Below are 17,997 nucleotides of genomic sequence, written 5' to 3'. Positions count from 1 at the left end.
CTCCACCAATCCACAGTCTGTGTACAAATGGAGGAAATTCAAGACCATTGTTACCCTCCTCAGGAGTGGGAAACCAACAAAGATCACTCCAAGAGCAAGGCGTGTACTAGTCGGCAAGTTCACAAAGGACCCCAGGCTAACTTCTAAGCAACTGAAGGCCTCTCTCACATTGGCTAACAGTGTTCGAAATACCCATCTGCAGTCTGCATTTTGCAGAATGATTTTCAAGATTGCAGAAGAAAAATTAAACAACCTGCAATTTTGCAGAATGAAAAAATCAGGCTCGGGATGCAATGTTTCTCAATGTAGCAAACTAGCGGCGCTGTAAATAAACTGAAACCTGCGCCGCGTGAACCTGATGGCGTTTTCCAGGTCAAAGTTGAGCAATATTTACATAATACCAATGAAAAGCGACGACAACCAAATAAGGGCAGTTGCCATTTTCCAATGTAAGATTTTGTCACTTTTAATACCCGCCGGGAGGACCCGACAACTACCTCGGCAGTGTTCAGCAGTTTCCTCCATGCATCTCCCAGAATTCAATGCGGCACAACAAACATGGCTCCCAAGAAGAGGATTGTTTCTTCGGGGCAAGAGTCCGACAAAAACGCCAAGAAAACAAGGATGATTTTGTCGTATCTCGGCAAAACCCGCAGCCAGCGTGACTCCAACAACAACAGCGACAGATAGCACATCCGCGAGGATGACAAAAATGAATACGGTCGCTGTTATAGTTGCATACATATATATTGGTAAATTGTATAGGTTTGTATATGTTGTATTGTTGAATCATGCAAAATTATACTGATATTATATCCCTTTTGAAGGCAGCAACAGTATTTTACCTTTATTCATAGATACTTTTGAATATTTTGTTTTCTCATACCAAGCTACACTAATACATGTTTTGTGTACATGTTCTATTTTTTTTACTAGTGCTGTGTTGCCTGTGGTGCAGACTAGCACAAAGTAAAACAGTTGCGCTGTAAGACAAAGCTCATTGGTTCAGTTCTGTAGCTCTCGGTAGTTCTGTAGCTCTCAGTTCTGCCATGATTAGTTTGTACCCAGTTCTCTGTTGTTAGTTTAGAGCAGTGAAGCCCCTGCAGTAGTCCTCAGTTCAGTTCATGACCTTGCACTTTAGAAGCCAGGCGAACACCATGAACCCAAACGTCTTTCCATTTGCCAGTTGGGTTTTATTCCTGAATGGCATCAATTCTTTGCATCATCATACTGTAAGATGTAACAGAGTGCAGAATTGAAACCTTGCTTTCAATTTAAAACTACAGGTTGCAGATGCAAACACTGAATGAAGTGCATTTTGGGTAACAATCTATTGTTCAAGCTAGAAACCTAATCTTGACAAAATGTAACATGACGCGTAACATGAAAGTGAATGTTTTGTTTCTTGAAGAACAGTTGTGTTCTATTTTTTATTGAGGTGATACCTTTATTAGTATGTTGTGTGGAAGGATAATGTGTGGGTGTGATAACTAGTACATTTATGAATTAGTTGGTATACTTCAAGTTGTAGTAGTGTCAGGGTGAGGGGGATGAAAGACCTGTGGAGGTATCATAGAATGATAACTTTGCTGCAGAGAAGGATCTGTGAAGACTGAAATTAAAAATAGAGTGAGAGAATAAAGAATTACACTAATGGTATGAGTTGTAAAGGCATTATTAGGTTGAGAAGGGTGTAGTATGGAGGCTTGTGTATTTGCAGAAAATATTTCCAAATTGCAGAACAAAATTTTGACATTCTGCAATATTGCAGAACGCTGGAAAAAAGTATTTCGACCACTGCTGTTAATGTTCATGAGACCACCATCAGAACAACACTGAACAACAATGGTGTGCATGGCAGGGTTGCAAGGAGAAAGCCACTGCTCTCCAAAAAGAACATTGCTGCTCATCTGCAGTTTGCTAAAGATCATGTGGACAAGCCAGAAGGCTATTGGAAAAATGTTTTGTGGACGGATGAGACCAAAATAGAACTTTTTGGTTTAAATGAGAAGCATTATGTTTGGAGAAAGGAAAACACTGCATTCCAGCATAAGAACCTTATCCCATCTGTGAAACATGTTGGTAGTAGTGTCATGGTTTGGGCCTGTTTTGCTGCATCTGGGCCAGGATGGCTTGAAATCATTGTTGGAACGATGAATTCTGAATTATTCCAGCAAATTCTCAGGGAAAATGTCAGGACATCTGTCCATGAACTGAATTTCAAGAGAAGGTGGGTCATGCAGCAAGACAACAACCCTAAGAACAAGTCGCTCTACCAAAGAATGGTTAAAGAAGAATAAAGTTAATGTTTTGGAATGGCCAAGTCAAAGTCCTGACCTTAATCCAATGGAAATGTTGTGGAAGGACCTGAAGTGAGCAGTTCATGTGAGGAAACCCACCAACATCCCAGAGTTGAAGCTGTTTTGTACGGAGGAACGGGCTAAAATTCCTCCAAGCCGGTGTGCAGGACTGATCAACAGTTACCGCAAACAAGGGGTGTTCACACAGCACATATTTGCATCGATGCTGCACCGATGTATTTTGTTGCGATATATCTTACACCGGTGTAAATTTTGTGGAGCGTTCACACGTCACAAACCTGCTTACTAGAGAGAAGCGTGTTAGCACCGGTGCAGCCCCACTTGCGTTCACACGGCAGTTTTTGCGACCGTGCTATACGATAGTAATAATGCGGAAATGAAATATGCGCATGCGTGAAAATGTACTTCCTTTTCTCGCCTTGTTTGTGATTGATATATCGAAAAACCATGGTTTATACTTCTCCAGACAAACTTTCTACGTTGTGGTCTATCAGACACCGTAAAAGGGTAAAAGAGAGAAAGGAAAGGTTGCGCAAGTACAAGAGAGCATGAAAAACAAGGCATTCTACAATTCATTCGGCAACAGATCGACGACTTCGTGTCGTTCATGGCCATGTGGACGGTTGTCATGGCATCACCAAGCACCGGGAAAACAACGTGGATGAAGACACGCAGTTCTGTTGTTGTTGATATTCGCCATTTTGGAAGCGCAAAATACCAGGATGCAAATTATGCAGTGCCCATATGTAATCAACTCTCCTCACGCGTAGCGAGTCTACCCCTGTAGCGTTCAGACGTCCCATTTTATATCGGTGCTGCCCCGCAAACTAGCATTTACTCCGGAGTAAATTTCTTAAACCACCTCCCGAGCAGGGTTAGATTTGCACTGGTTTAAGCAGCTTTCAGGGGCTACACCGGTATAACTTTGTACTGTGTGAACGCTCTACCGGGGCAGCCCCGGTGCAGGGGCGGACTTACCATTAGGCAAACCAAGGCGGTTGCCTAGGGCCCCCCAAATTTGGGGGCCCCTAACAGTCAGCCCCGTCACAGTAAACACCAAACAATATACTGTATATCTCATCTCATTATCTCTAGCCGCTTTATCCTTCTACAGGGTCGCAGGCAAGCTGGAGCCTATCCCAGCTGACTACGGGCGAAAGGCGGGGTACACCCTGGACAAGTCGCCAGGTCATCACAGGGCTGACACATAGACACAGACAACCATTCACACTCACATTCACACCTACACTCAATTTAGAGTCACCAGTTAACCTAACCTGCATGTCTTTGGACTGTGGGGGAAACCGGAGCACCCAGAGGAAACCCACGCGGACACGGGGAGAACATGCAAACTCCGCACAGAAAGGCCCTCGCCGGCCCCGGGGCTCGAACCCAGGACCTTCTTGCTGTGAGGCGACAGCGCTAACCACTACACCACCGTGCTGCCTATATACTGTATATGTAATCTTAATTTGTCTCTGATATTAAGTAGTCAATGATATAAATGGAAAAACACACCAAAATAGCATCAGAATATCGAATTCATGTGTATATACCGTAGTATTTGTCCCAGCACACACACACACCCTGGTTGTTTTACATTGGACTAGTCCATGATCTGACAATGTAGACAGGTGCGCGACAGAAATTCAAACCAAAGCAGAGGGAACTGTAAACAAGATGAAGCGTAGTTATAAGAGTGGTTGCGCTAAACGAAAAAAAAGGGCACAAAGCAAAAAGAATGCAGCTGCACTGCCAAGTAAGGATGACCATTATTCTGTATGTGTGTTTCAAGACTGACTTTTGAGGGCCCTATGTCTGTATTTCGCCTAGGGCCCCAAAATGGCTAGAACCGCCCCTGCCCCGGTGCTACACCGGAGTAAAAGTTGCCGTGTGAACACCCCTACATTTAGTTGCAGTTACACCAGATACTGAAAGCACTGCGTTCTCTTTATCTACTTTTAGGACTTGTGTGAAAATCTGATGATGTTTTAGGTCATATTTATGCAGAAATATAGGAAATTCTAAAGGGTTCACAAACTTTCAAGCACCACTGTATATTATAAATAAAGAAAATGTCGCATAAGTGGGTTCTTCCTGCCAGATCTATACCTCTAGGTTTTTAGAGGATTAACTTCCTGGTTGATGCTGGCCACGCCCAGTCTTATATATATATATAGGCTATATGAGACAACACATATTAAGAGTGTTATACTTTTTGCCCTTCACTAATAATGTCTGGCCAATATTATTGTGAACACTTAAGCATCTCTGATAAGCAGCTATTTTTTTTTTTTTAAACATGTCTTGAATCAGTCAACAGAAGGTAAATTATGTTTATGTGCTGGAAATGGATCATTCCACAAGGAACTGGAACCGGAAATGGAGCCACGACAACATATTTATTTAAAAAGCATCAGTTATTAGGCTGCTTTCTGAAAATATTTGCCTCATATACAGCAGATTGTCTTTCTGTCACTATATTTATTTGCACAAGAATTGTTTATTCATATTTTTTTTTTCTTAAGTAATGAACTTTATATCAAACCTAAGAGCACTCTTGAAGCAATTTGCAGCCCAACATAAATGTAATCTGTCACCAGTAAACCAGTCTAATTGATATGTTTATTTGTTTATTTCCCATTATAAACACACTGAGAGAGGGAAAGTGGAGGAAAAGTCCATCACAGGCGCCTCTCTCAGTTCACTGTTGAGGTTTTTTTTTTTTTTCTCTTTTTCTTCCCTGAGAGCTCACACACACACACACACACACACACACAGATCTGGGAATTCACTATTTATGTTTTTCTGTCTACGACTACAAATATCCGCCCTGAGAAAGGAAAAACAAAATCTCTGAGTCCACCAACCCGCTTTAACAGAACCAAAGGCTGTGAGACTAATTTTAGTGAAATGGGTCAGCAGGACTAAAAGCAGAATCCAGAGGCGCAGCTTCTGGCACCAGAACAATGTGTCCCCGACTCGGAGCTCGGATAGAGTGAACCTTTCACAAGGCTTTCATGTATGCTTTTTTTTTTAAAAGTGTTGCTGTTGTTGGTTTCTTTTCTTTTCTTTTCTTTTCTTTTTTTTCCCCTTTCTTTGCGCAGAGCGAAGTTTCCTTTAAGGCGGCCGCGCATCCTGAGCGCAGCAGGGAGATGAGGTTTGATGTTGCCGGATATTCTGTGGATATTATTATTGTTATTATTATTATTCTTTACCTTTATTGTTATGGTGAGAGTTGATTTTATCTTCACGGCCCCTTTTTTCGGCTCCTTTCATGAAAGCAAATGGCTTTGAAGAGCAGAACCGCGGGGGGTGTTTGTGCGCATTTCCAACCATCCAGGAACCACGGAACAGTTTTATTATTCTCCAGTATTATTCATAGCATTATTACTATTTAAAACACATCTAGAAATCACAGTCTGTGACGTGTTATAACACAAAAGCCAGAGCTACAGAATACAGTTTATTATTATCGGTTACTCGGATTTATTTAGACAGTTTTGGTCTTCTTTCAGCATGTCGGAAATTTATTTACTTATTTGGCAGGACCTTACAATACAATAGCACAGTTGCAAGAATGATGAAGTAAAACACACACACACACACACACACACACACACACACACACACACACACACACACACACACACACACACACTTTTTTCAACCGTTCACACATTCTATCACCATGTCATCTATCTATCTTTCTGCCAATACAAAACTGCAAGAATGGTGGAACAAATTTTCGTCCTATTATCAACATGTTATTTATTTATTTATTTATTTATTTATTTGGCAGTACCTTACAATACAATCGCAAAATTGCAAGAATGATGTAATCACACACACACACACACACACACACACACACACACACACACACACACACCTTTTCTATTTTTGTTTTTATTTATATTCTCTCTCTCTAATTTATTTAGATGCCTTGAACCTTCTATCACTAAGCATGCTATCTATCTATCTATCTATCTATCTATCTATCTATCTATCTATCTATCTATCTATCTATCTATCTATCTATCTATCTATCTATCTATCTATAATTTATTTAGACTCCGTGGACCCCCCCCCCTCTCTCTCTCTCTCTCTAATTTATTTAGACTCCGCGGACCTTCTATCTATCTATCTATCTATCTATCTATCTATCTATCTATCTATCTATCTATCTATCTATCTATCTATCTATCTATCTATCTATAATTTATTTAGACTCCGTGGACCCCCCCCCTCTCTCTCTCTCTCTAATTTATTTAGACTCCGCGGACCTTCTATCTATCTATCTATCTATCTATCTATCTATCTATCTATCTATCTATCTATCTATCTATCTATCTATCATTTATTTAGACTCCGTGGACCTTCTCTCTCTCTCTCTCTCTCTCTCTCTCTCTAATTTATTTAGACTCCGCGGACCTTCTATCTATCTATCTATCTATCTATCTATCTATCTATCTATCTATCTATCTATCTATAATTTATTTAGACTCCGTGGACCCCCCCCCTCTCTCTCTCTCTCTCTCTCTCTCTCTCTCTCTCTAATTTATTTAGACTCCGCGGACCTTCTATCTATCTATCTATCTATCTATCTATCTATCTATCTATCTATCTATCTATCTATCTATCTATCTATCTATCTATCTATCTATCTATCTCCTTGCAAAAAAAAGCAAGATACAGCAAGACATTAGGTGCCGATGATGAGAAGAGTGTCTCACTAGAAATTGCGCTCAATCTAAGCTTTAACCCAAAATGTCGGCTTTTATTATTATTATTATTATTATTATTATTGTTCCAGGCTATCTTAAAGCTGATTAAACGCACTTTGTACTATTAATTGTCCCCGAGTCTCCAGGGAGCCGAGCCGAGCCGCGCTGGTAAACTGAAACCGCTCTGTGTGTGGCATCCAGAGTCGGAGCGGCCTGATGGAAAAAGCCTGCTTCCACTCAAATGTCCAAGTCATTTATACAGAACAGCCCTTTACAGGCACACACACACACACACACACACACACACACACACACACACACACACACCACCCCCCCACCCACCCACCCCCAATCCATGCATTTCTGAAACGGATGTTCAAGCTGAATCCTCTTATCTCTAAATCAGAGCTCACAAATTACGCCATGGAGGGATCCTCCATCACCAATATGGAATATGTATCATCATCTATCTGATTACTGACTGATAAAATATCTGTGTGTGTGTGTGTGTGTGTGTGTGTGTGTGTGTGTGTGTGTGTTGGATCAGATCATTTTAGCCAAATACGCGCCTGGAACCCGACCTCATGCTGCAACATATATTATATTATTATTATCATATTATTATATATTAGCCTAGTGTTATTGTAATATTAGTATGATATAAAAAAAAGGCCAAGACAGACTAGTGAGGACACTAGTGTCATGTGCAGAGACTGTTTCACACTGTCTTCTGATCACTTGGTAACTCCAGAAGAGAGGTTATTGGTGTTGAGATGGAAAAAAATAAATAAAATAAAAATAAAATAAAATAAAATGCATTTATCTACAGTTCTGGTTGAAATGATGTCAGTAATTATGTATCTATCTAGCTATGATGTGATATCTTGTGCATTTCTGTTGAATCATTAAACAAACAAACAAACAAAAAGTGTAGTTGGTTTTGTATATTAATACATCATCATCATCATCATCATCATCATCATCATCATCATCATCCCAGAGAACCCAGGGCATTCGATGAGAACCTCTTCTATGATCGCAGCCCCATTTGGTGTCTGCAGCTCGGTCTGTGAGTGGGAAAAGCGCCGTTGATTAATTACCGGGGTCTGGCGTGTGGCGCTGTTGACTGAAACGTCGGAGAGGTCGGTGATGAACGGCGTGATCGCGTGTATCGGGCTCATGTGCTATGACTCTGCACAAACTCCTGTTGCTCTCTGATCGATGGACGTGAGCCAGACAGGGAGGAAGAGTGGGGTGGGTCTGTGGAGTAGAGAGAGAGAGAGAGAGAGATGCGGATTGATAGGTGGTCTCGTTTTGTTTGGCTGCGCAACTTAGATGCGTGAGAGGGTTTCCTTCTCTTTACGCTTTAAGGATTCAGTCATCGCGATGGCCACCGGGACACCGAGCCTGAGTCGCTGCCTCGGCGACACGTAGGGTGGCGTGGAGGAACAAAAAAAAAAGGTCTCCTAGAGTCAGATTTATCTGTGCGTAAAACTCTCTGTCTGTCTTTAAAGCTCTAAATAAATCCGGACTCCTTTTATTATCATTAATATATATATTATATATATATATATATATATATATTTTTTTTTTTTTTTTTACTGGGATGACGACCGAAACCGCGCAGCAGCAACTGGACCCGCCGCAGTCTTTGCGCTCGAGTCCCGTGCAGAGCTCGCGCACGGTTCTGGAGAGCACCAAAAGCAAAAAGTCCAACTCAGGCATGAGGCGGCCCGAGAAGCCGCCCTACTCCTACATCGCCCTGATCGTCATGGCCATCCAGAGCTCTCCGACCAAACGGCTGACTCTCAGCGAGATCTACCAGTTCCTCCAGGCGCGCTTCCCGTTTTTCCGTGGCTCGTATCAAGGCTGGAAAAACTCTGTCCGCCACAACCTGTCTCTCAACGAGTGTTTCATCAAGCTGCCCAAGGGCCTCGGTCGGCCCGGGAAGGGCCACTACTGGACCATCGACCCTGGGAGCGAGTTCATGTTTGAAGAAGGCTCGTTTCGGAGGCGCCCGCGCGGTTTCCGGAGAAAGTGCCAAACTCTGAAACCCATGTACCGGATGATGAACGGGCTTGGGTTTGGGGCCTCTGTGCTGCAGCAGAACTTTGACTTCCAGCCGCCACCGGGGCCGCTCGCATGCCATGCTGCAGGAAGCTACAACCTGGACGCCATGACGAGCGGCGCGTATGACGGACTCAGCGCCGCTGCGCATCACGTCCCGAGTCCGAGCTCAGCCTACATGTCCCCGGCGTGCCAGGTGACCTCGAGCGGCGCTGGAGGAGGAGGAGGAGGAGGAGGCAGCGGCGGTGATTACGCGCACGACAACAACGGCAACAGCACCGGAAGCGGCAGCAGCCCTCTTCATTCACCGCCGGCCATGAGTGGACCTCTGGAGTGTCCTTCACCATACACCGCCGCCGCGCACTGGCCCTCATCCGCCGTGTCCCCCTACATCAAGCAGTCTCCCCTGGCTGCAGGCAGCCCCACTTCCTCCTCATCCTCCGCCTTGCACTCGGGTGTGGCACCGTACGCCCTGGAGCAGACCTACCTGCACCATGGAGCCAGAGAGGCAGCAGATATCTCAGGTAGCTACACATTTATTATTACACAAGAAGAAAAAAAATCTCTCTCTCTCTCTCTCACACACACACACACTTGTCTTAAAACTCTCTTGCTGTATTTTAAAACTTCATTATAACCAGAATAAATTGAATACCCCCAAAAAACTCTAATAAAACAAACAAAACAAACAAACAAATTCACAGCCTGTTTTTTTTTTTTTTTTTGCGACTTTACATTCCATACTACTTAATATGTTTTTAAAAAGTCGCTGGAAGAATTAACCATGCTCGAATTTTTTATGAAATAAATCCCAACATTTTTCTAATAAGCATGCATTTAATTGCTAGCTGACGAAGTGCTGTTTTTATTCGATTTTGAAAAGTCGCACTGCTCTTCAAAAAGAGCGACTAACGCACAAACTTATCGTCTGGTCTAGTCTCATTCTGTGTATCACCATTACTACTTTAAAACACACACACCAAAACTCCTCAAGGCCTGGGGTGTGAGTTTTATTTCATTTCAGTACACACACACACACACACACACACACACGCACACGCACAGGAATTAATAAAATTGTAAAAAAAAAAAGAAATAAAGTTTATCAGAAGAAGAGAAAAATATGAGTTTTAAAATCTCTGTGTGTGTGTGTGTGTGTGTGTGTAAAACGTTTCTAATAAAAACAAGGCATTAGATCTCAGAGGGACCACATGTTAGCTCCTGAGCTGAAAATTTAACACACATATATAACACACACACACACTTTTTTTTTTTTTAAATCCTAGACCTCAAGTATATCTATTAACTCCAGGATTACTGAACTGTTCCGAAACAATTAGGATTATATTATCCATGGACAAACTATCAGATAAGGTTTTATTTACGAATCGAGGCCTATTAGATATAGATATAGAGGGAAACCAGGAATGTGTTTTACATTAGAAATAATGACAGCTTGGATCGGCCCACTTAGCTCTTTGGTATTTGTGATACCAGCCTTCCTCTGCATCTTTTATTAACCCCCAGCCCTCAGGGTTAAAAAAACAATGCTTTTACCAAGCAAATCAGAGGCTAAAAGTGCAGCAGCGGGGCAGGATGAAGAGGATTTGACCTCCTGGCTGGGTGACGGGGTGATGGGGCTCTCGACTGGCTTAGGGTCCTGTCCAAATTAACACGAGGGATATTTTAACTATGTAGAGACACACTGGTGTGCACTCTGGAGGCCCTGAGCTCCTTAATGCCATATAAGAGCTGCCAATCACCTGGAATGTTGTTTTATGAAAGTGAGGGCTCGTAAAGCCAGATAAACCATGGAGAGTGAAACAAAAACATACCAACAAAAACCATCGCACCGAACCATCACATATCATCACATCACAGTCCGGAGCCTACAGACGGAGACAAGATATAGACCAAATTGTGATTCATACATAAAGCATTGTCAAATTAAAATAATAAAAAAAAAATGTTTCTATGTTATGAATCAAACAAACATCTGAAAAACTTCTGAGCACACAATCAGTGCTTCGGTAGATTTACAGAGTTTAGCATTTATATAATATTAGTAATTCAAATGCCATAGTATTGCGATATCGATTTAAAAAAAAAAGACTTATCGTCCAACCACACAGCGTAATCAAACACTGATTTAATTCCAGTCGAATAACTGACACATTTATAGACTATCACATGCTGTGAATTTGCAGTTTGATTATAGAAAAGATATCGGGTTTAAAATAAATAAATAAATAAATAAATAAATTAAAATAAAATAAAATAAAATAAAATAATTGTTTATTATTATTATTATTATTATGCACATAAATTCAGTTGAACAATTATCATGCATATTTGAAAGGCAGGAAAGTTACAAATATATCTAAAATCATGTTATTTATTTATTTTGTAATTTTTATATTCGAGTTTGAGACTTGAACACACGAGCCACCGAGCGACCAAATGATAAGTTAAGTTTTGAGATACAGCAGAGCTGTGGGCGATGAATAATGAACAGTGTTGACATTGTCACACAATTTAATAACTTATATTAAAAAAAAAAAAGAAAAAGAAAGGACGTCATGAATTCCTCGCTGATCCAAACTGGTTTGTACTGGTTGATGACCAGAACCTTGCTGTCTGTTGCAAATAGTATGGTCTTGTATGGTCTTTTTATTGCCCTCCTCCTCCTCCTCCTTCTCCCTTCCCTTCCCCTCTTCCCTCCTTCCCTTTCTCCATTTATTATTATATTTTTTCCTTTCAGTGGAAAGATCCATTTCCATGAACTCATCCGTTGCACATAAATACATTTATACATTTATATCATTCACAGGAGTATGAGTCGAATGTTAATGCGCCCTGGACTAGTTGTATATACTGGGCAAAAGTCTTAGGCACCTTATATATTTATTTCCATACAAACTCTGCTGTAGATTTCTATTTTATGATTTCTATATGATCAATATGTTAGAGTTCCAAGCGTTCGTTGTTGTTGTTGTTGTTTTTTTTTTCCCAGCACAAAATTACAGGAAAAAAAAAAGCTTGTTTACATCTGAGCAGTATATTCCATAAGAGAGCACTTTTCAGATGAAAAAAGAATACAGAATGAAGGCTACTGAAAAGTTTTTGGTGCAAAATGAAGAAGGTGAGAGCAACAAAGTGTCCAAAAGAACTGGGACTGGTTCTGTAAGATGTTCAGCAAAACCCACAGCTCGTCTCAGACCAAATATCGACTTCGTTTCATAGATTACGGCTTACTGATTACAGTTTATAGTATTTTTTAAAATGTTTTAAACGTTTCATTTCATTATTTTTGAAGGCTCTACAGCATTTCTTGACACGTACCTGAGACTTTTGCGCAGTTGCAAAAGTCACTCGAGCATGAAAGCACCTCGTGATCTTTACTTGTTAATGCATTGAAACGATTTTATGAAATTAGCTGTAAAAAAAAAAAAAGAAGCTAAATCACTGACAGCGAATTAATGGATTTGCTGATAATTTGCTTGAAATATTTCCGGACGCTGTAGTAAAATATTTTGAGGTCTCTCACACACTATTTTTTTCTTTTCAAGCTAACAATAGAATTTAAAAAAATAATAAATTTGGTGTCGGAAGGTTGACAAATGAAATGTCTGGTGCCATATTTATTTCAAAAAATAATGACTGGAAGGTCCATCACATCAGACCAACATCGCACATCCTATCACATGCACCGTCTTCAATATAATCTCCTGTACACTCTAAAAAATAAAGGTGCTTCAGTGGTTCTTCAAATCTCTGGATGGTTCCATGGAGAGTCAAAACTCTGTGATGAACCATTACATTATACAAAAGGTTCTTCACATTGGAAATGGTTCTTCAGAGCCTGGCATTCTCTTACCATTTGCTGGTCAATGCACATAGGCTATGTTTACACAAATCTGTCTTCACTGCTCAAACAAATGGTTTAAATGGTTCTTTAAAGAACTGTTGCATGAACGGTTCTTTGAAGCCCTGAAAAAGGTTCTTCTATGGCATCGCCCTGAAGAACCATTGTTTTTTAGAGTGTACATATATGGTGATGATGGGACCATCACATCACGTCACGTCACAGCAAAAAGAAAAAGTCGCTCGTGCTGTATCGTATCTTTATTTCTTAGAAAGCGGTTTAGGCAAAAATAAATAAATAAATAAATAAATAAATAAATAATCACATGATTTAAAAACAAAACAAACAAACAAACAAAAAAGACCCCTCGTTAATCCGTGTCCTGTAATCTGGGCTTTGTCTTGCAGTGGGAATCCCTCGGTATCAGTCTCACTCTTCTCCGGTGTGCGACAGGAAAGACTTTGTGTTGAACTTTAACGGCATCGCCTCGTTTCACCCGAGTGCCGGAGGATCCTACTACCATCATCACCACCATCATCACCATCACCAGCTCCACCACCAAGGAATCTGTCAAGACATCAAGCCGTGTGTGATGTAGAGCTGAACAGGACAGAGGGACACAAAGACAAAGACGTACCACAGACAGAGACTGAGACGGTGTGTGTGTGTGTGTGTGTGTGTTTATAGTCTGTCGGTCCGAAAGTTCTAGAAGATGCGGCGATTCTGAAAGGACTTGTGAAGTGTAAATTATGGGAAAAAAACCTGAAGGAAACAATAATAGGATCGTTTTGGATTGACATAAATATATAGAGTGTTGACTTTTCTCTCACACAGAGAGAGAGAGAGAGAGAAAAGAAAGAAAGAAAGAAAGAAAGAAAGAAAGAAAGAAAGCACACTTTTCCTCTCTTACTAAAAACAATTTCAGGTTTCTTGAGAAACCTGCCTGACATTTCCTATATCTTAAATTCTTATTGATTTTTTTTTCTCCAGCTGGAAAAGTGTAAAGCCTGTAAAAGATAATCCATGACTGCACTTATTTTAGTCCTTCAGTGTGTCCCCAGGCAGTGTATTCATGCTGTAACACAAACCGCAGGCGCTGTCGGGAAATTTCCCTGCATTTATGTACAGCTCAATAAAAGCGATATATTCCAAAAACAAACAAACAAAACAAAAATCAGTGTTTAATCCACTGATGGGGAAGATCTTTAAAGATTTGTTTCATTACGCATGATGGGTTGGGGTTAAAATGGTTAAACTTGGTCTCTGAAGAAGAAGAAGAAGAAGAAGAAGGGAAATATATACTGTAGCTTCCTGAGCTTTAAATAAACCACATTTCCACTGGTTCCATGGTAAATTATGACAGCAGGATTGTTATGCTTTATTTTGGGGAAGAACAAAAGAAAACAAAACAAATGAATTCTCAGTGTGTTTATATGAGAGAAATGAGTGCCTTTACGTCACATCCAAATGTAAAAATATTACAGTAATATATAAAATAAAAAGTCAGCAAATTCATACGTAAATAAGTATACGCAAAAAAACCTACCTCAACAGATATTTAACACCCCACATAAGCACATTTAAAAAAAAAATTCTTTATCAGTGATTTCTCTATTTATTTGTGCCATTTTTAAAAAAAAAATAATTATTAATTATTCATCGTTATTATCAGGAATATTTTTACCATGATTATATTATCACAGCAAAACCGCTGTCAGTCTTTTATTCCGTTTGGCTGAATTACATTCGTAATAATTTACACACCAGCAAAAGAAATCGGGAGATTTCAGACCCTTAGCAAAAAATAAAATAAAATAACATTAATCTGGATGATTTCAGGGTGCTCCGAATTCAGGCTACAAAGTGCTCTGTGGGGCTCAGGATACATCAGATTATAAAAACCAAACATTTTAATCCCATGGGTCTCAGATTAGGAGCTATTATTATTATTATTATTATTATTATTATTATTATTATCCATCCATCCGTTATCTCTAGCCGCTTTATCCTGTTCTACAGGGTCGCAGGCAAGCTGGAGCCTATCCCAGCTGACTACGGGCGAAAGGCGGGGTACACCCTGGACAAGTCGCCAGGTCATCACAGGGCTGACACATAGACACAGACAACCATTCACAGTCACATTCACACCTACGGTCAATTTAGAGTCACCAGTTAACCTAACCTGCATGTCTTTGGACTGTGGGGGAAACCGGAGCACCCGGAGGAAACCCACGCGGACACGGGGAGAACATGCAAACTCCGCACAGAAAGGCCCTCGCCGGCCCCGGGGCTCGAACCCGGACCTTCTTGCTGTGAGGCGACAGTGCTAACCACTACACCACCGTGCTGCCTATTATAATTATTATTCTTATTATTATTGAATTGGTGAAAATAACCATTATCATTACACTATCAGAGTTTACCAGATTTATTAGATTGTTCAGTTCTTATATCCTGGGTATTAGTGTAGATTTTTTTTTTTTTTTGAGATATCAGTTTCAATAAAATGTTTTCTGCGAGTAGAAAGTATAATAATAATAATAATAATAATAATAATAATAATAATAATAATAATAATAATAATTCCCTGCTCACTCTATAGTGGACTATATAGCCTAGTGATGTCACCATTTTGTAGTGCTGCTGTCCAAATGTCTAGTGAGCATTATTACACCCTATATAGTGCACTCATAGTATCCCACAATGCACAGTGAAAAGTAGTGAACCTTTAGATGGTCCCTAACCAGGCAGGGGAAGAAACACATTATAAATGGATATTGAAGTGCAATTAAAATTAGAAAGTGTGTTTTTTTTAAAGAACTAAAATAGAATAAGATAGATAAAATACAAGAATAAAAGTTAGAGTGCAGAGCGGGGAATTAATCACAAGCCCTTTGTACTCAAATTTGATTTAATAAAAAGGTAGAGGTGAAGAAAGAAAGAAAGAAAGAAAGAAAGAAAGAAAGAAAGAAAGAAAGAATCCTTGATCTAAAAGAACTGAAAGATGCAACAGAGGACGACTATGTTTATTATTAAAGTGGGAAATGCACTCAGTATAATATGGATTTATTATTTCTGAAAACCCACCAGCTGACTGATCTGGCATATTTTAATTATGCGACAGTAATGATGTCAATAACAGAGCAGCAGAGTAGCGTCCCAAAGTGTCTTTATTATTATTATTATTATTATTATTATTATTATTATTATTATACCAATAAGCTCAGAGCTATATAGTCCTCTATATACAGTAGAATTCCCTAGACAGTGAGTAGGGAGTAGTGAACGAGTGAGTGGTTTTGGACGCAGGGACAGTCTATGGCTCTAATAAAGAGCCAACATATTATTGTACATGTTAAAAATAACAAGTCTGATATGTGAACAGGAAATAAATCTGAGGGAGTAAAGTTTAAAAACAAAACACTGATTTAATCAATTAATCAATCAATACACCATAATGAGAAAAACTCAACCACCATATCACATCTTTATAAAACCTGTTATATTTGAAATGAAAGTTCTTCCATTTATATCATACACTCACTGGACACTATATTAGGAACACCCATACGTATGTATCAAATCCTGCAGATAGAAATCAAGAGCTTCGGTTCATGTTCACGATGATCAAACATCCGAATGGGGAAAATTGTGATCTCAAAGTGAGACTTTCTTTCACTGTGGCATGAAAGTATGTCGGTTTGAGCCAGATGAGAATTTCAGAAACTGCTGATCTCCTTCCTGAGGTTTTCACACATAACAAATAATCTCTAGAGTTGACACAGAATGGTGCAGAAAAAAAAACTTTGAGTTGAGTGAGAGTGAGTGAGTGAGTGAGTGAGTGAGTGAGAGAGAGAGAGTGAGAGAATGAGTGAGTGAGAGAATGAGTGAGTGAGTGAGAGAGTGAGAGAGTGTGAGAGAGTGAAAGAATTAGTGAGTGAGTGAGTGAGTGAGTGAGTGAGTGAGTGAGAGAATGAGTGAGTGAGAGAGTGAGTGAGTGAGTGAGAGAGTGAAAGAATTAGTGAGTGAGAGAGTGAAAGAGTGAGTGAGTGAGTTAGTGAGAGAGAATGAGTGAGTGAGAGAGTGAAAGAGTGAGTGAGTGAGTGAGTGAGTGAGTGAGTTAGTGAGAGAGTGAGAGTGAGTGAGTGAGTGAGTGAGATAGTGAGTGAGTGAGTGAGTGAGTGACAGAGAGTGAGTGAGAGAATGAGTGAGTGAGTGAGTGAGTGAGTGAGTGAGTGAGAGAGTGAGTGAGTGAGTGAGTGAGTGAGTGAGAGTGAGTGAGTGACAGAGTGAGAGAATGAGTGAGTGAGAGAGAGTGAGAGTGAGCGAGTGAGTGAGAGAGTGAGTGGGTGAGTTAGTGAGTGAGAGAGTGAGAGAATGAGTGAGTGAGAGAGAGTGAGAGTGTGAGTGAGTGAGTGAGTGAGTGAGTGAGTGAGTGAGTGAGTGAGTGAGTGGATGAGTTAGTGAGTGAGAGAATGAGTGAGTGAGTGGGTGAGTTAGTGAGTGAGAGTGAGAGAATGAGTGAGTGAGAGAGTGAGTGGGTGAGTTAGTGAGTGAGTGAGAGAATGAGTGAGTGAGAGAGTGAGAGAGAGAATGAGTGACAGAGTGAGTGAGAGAGTGAGAGAATGAGAGAGTGAGAGAGTGAGAGTTCTGTGGGTGGAAAGTAAACAAATGCCTTGTTGATAGTCAGAGGGAAATGGACAGATTTGTGGTTTGAGATTTCTTTTTTGCCAGGAAGGAACTTATATAGTAACTCATATAATCACTCTTTACAACTGTGGTGAGCAGAAAAGCATCTCAGCAGAAAAACAACAGCAGAAAGAAGAACACATTGGGTTCCACTCCTTAGAATCAAGAACAAGTTCCTATTAAAGTGGCCATAATAACTCAGCTTTCTCATTCATTCTGCACTGAGAGTTAAACTGACATTTAATGTATATGATGATAAATAATTACATATAAACAAACCCTGTAAGGCTCGACAAAGGACAGAATAATAAGGCTAGGTGTGTGTTTT

General features: G+C 40.2%; 1 protein-coding gene across 1 annotated transcript; it reads left to right on the top strand.

Moving 5' to 3' along the window:
* Positions 1 to 8,347: 8,347 nt before the first annotated feature.
* On the top strand, positions 8,348 to 14,482 carry foxf2a (forkhead box F2a). The gene is made up of 2 exons (XM_060925906.1): positions 8,348 to 9,639; positions 13,388 to 14,482. The coding sequence occupies exons 1-2, from the start codon at positions 8,655 to 8,657 to the stop codon at positions 13,576 to 13,578; spliced, it is 1,176 nt and encodes a 391-aa protein (XP_060781889.1). The 5' UTR covers positions 8,348 to 8,654; the 3' UTR covers positions 13,579 to 14,482.
* Positions 14,483 to 17,997: the final 3,515 nt, after the last annotated feature.

This window comes from Neoarius graeffei, chromosome 1 (assembly GCF_027579695.1).
Source record: "Neoarius graeffei isolate fNeoGra1 chromosome 1, fNeoGra1.pri, whole genome shotgun sequence".
Lineage (NCBI taxonomy): Eukaryota > Metazoa > Chordata > Actinopteri > Siluriformes > Ariidae > Neoarius > Neoarius graeffei.
The sequence above is the reverse complement of the archived record's forward strand: the minus strand, read 5'-3'. Positions and strand labels throughout refer to the sequence as shown.